Below are 1,101 nucleotides of genomic sequence, written 5' to 3'. Positions count from 1 at the left end.
AAGAACTAATAATTCTTAATGCCAATGCTGAAAACCCTGATATATTTGTGGAAACCCTGATACCTTTTTTTCAGATTTCTTTGCTGAATAGAAAGAACAGGGTTTATTTAAAATAGTAATCTTTTGCAACACTATAAATGTGTTTACTGTCCAAAATGTCTTTTGAACAATTTAGTGAATCCTTTCTAAATAAAAGTATTAATTTCTTAAAAACAAAATCAAAAGCTTACAGCCAAATTTTGTGTAAATTCAGGTTTTGAACCTGTCTTATCTCGCCAAAGGAGCTTTTCTTCATGCTTTGTGCCTCTATTTAAGCCGACACTCTGTCCTCCATTTAATCTTTTAAGTAACTAAACCATTATGACCCTGCTAAACAGTTTGGCATGAAGTCCATACTTGATTCATTATGGCACCTTTTTATCACATAATTGACCATAGAAATCTCTCTCTCAGGGGCATGACAGAGGGAATCACTCTTCTGATCCTCGCTGTTCAGACTGGACTGATTGAGCTACAGGTCATCCACAGAGCCTTCCTCCTCAGCATCATCCTCTTCATTGTAGTGGCCTCCATCTTGCAGTCTATGCTGGAAATTGCTGATCCCATAGTGCTGGCGCTGGGAGCCTCCAGAGACAAGTACATAAGCATGATTGTTAAAGACATATCTTTATGTATTATACAAGTGAACAATGTAATTTAGTGTTCTGATTATTGCTAACAGGAGTTTATGGAAGCACTTTCGTGCGGTTAGCCTGTGCTTGTTCCTCCTGGTGTTCCCAGCCTACATGTCCTACATGATATGTCAGTTCTTCCACATGGACTTCTGGCTGCTGATCATCATCTCCTCCAGCATTCTGACCTCACTACAGGTAGAAATCCTACAAAAAAACACACCATCAGCTCTGAACTAGAGCATTAGTGAGTGTGAGAAACAGCATAAAGGAGCAGAAATGGAACAAAAATGAATGGGAGAAATTGTAACTCAATATGGTACTGTAGGAATGTTGTCAGATTTTATTCCTTATATATGGAATATGTTATTGCTCACAATCTTGACAAACAATTTTGGAGATTTTAATGGATTTTGGTAACAACAGCAAT

At 37.6% G+C, this 1,101-nt stretch overlaps 1 protein-coding gene across 1 annotated transcript in view; it reads left to right on the top strand.

Annotated features, from left to right (window-relative positions):
• Positions 1–283: 283 nt before the first annotated feature.
• The window catches only part of LOC107580179 (RING finger protein 145-like), a gene marked incomplete at its 3' end in the record, with an annotated part of 1,827 nt that continues 1,009 nt past the window's right edge, over positions 284–1,101 (top strand). The window contains exons 1-2 of the mRNA XM_016265915.1: positions 284–636; positions 722–869. Coding sequence (XP_016121401.1) covers positions 407–636; positions 722–869 — 378 coding nt within the window. The remainder of the gene's footprint in view (positions 637–721; positions 870–1,101) is intronic.

The sequence above is a fragment of the Sinocyclocheilus grahami genome, unplaced genomic scaffold (genome assembly GCF_001515645.1).
Source record: "Sinocyclocheilus grahami isolate Dianchi unplaced genomic scaffold, SAMN03320097.WGS_v1.1 scaffold26340.1, whole genome shotgun sequence".
Lineage (NCBI taxonomy): Eukaryota > Metazoa > Chordata > Actinopteri > Cypriniformes > Cyprinidae > Sinocyclocheilus > Sinocyclocheilus grahami.
The sequence above is the reverse complement of the archived record's forward strand: the minus strand, read 5'-3'. Positions and strand labels throughout refer to the sequence as shown.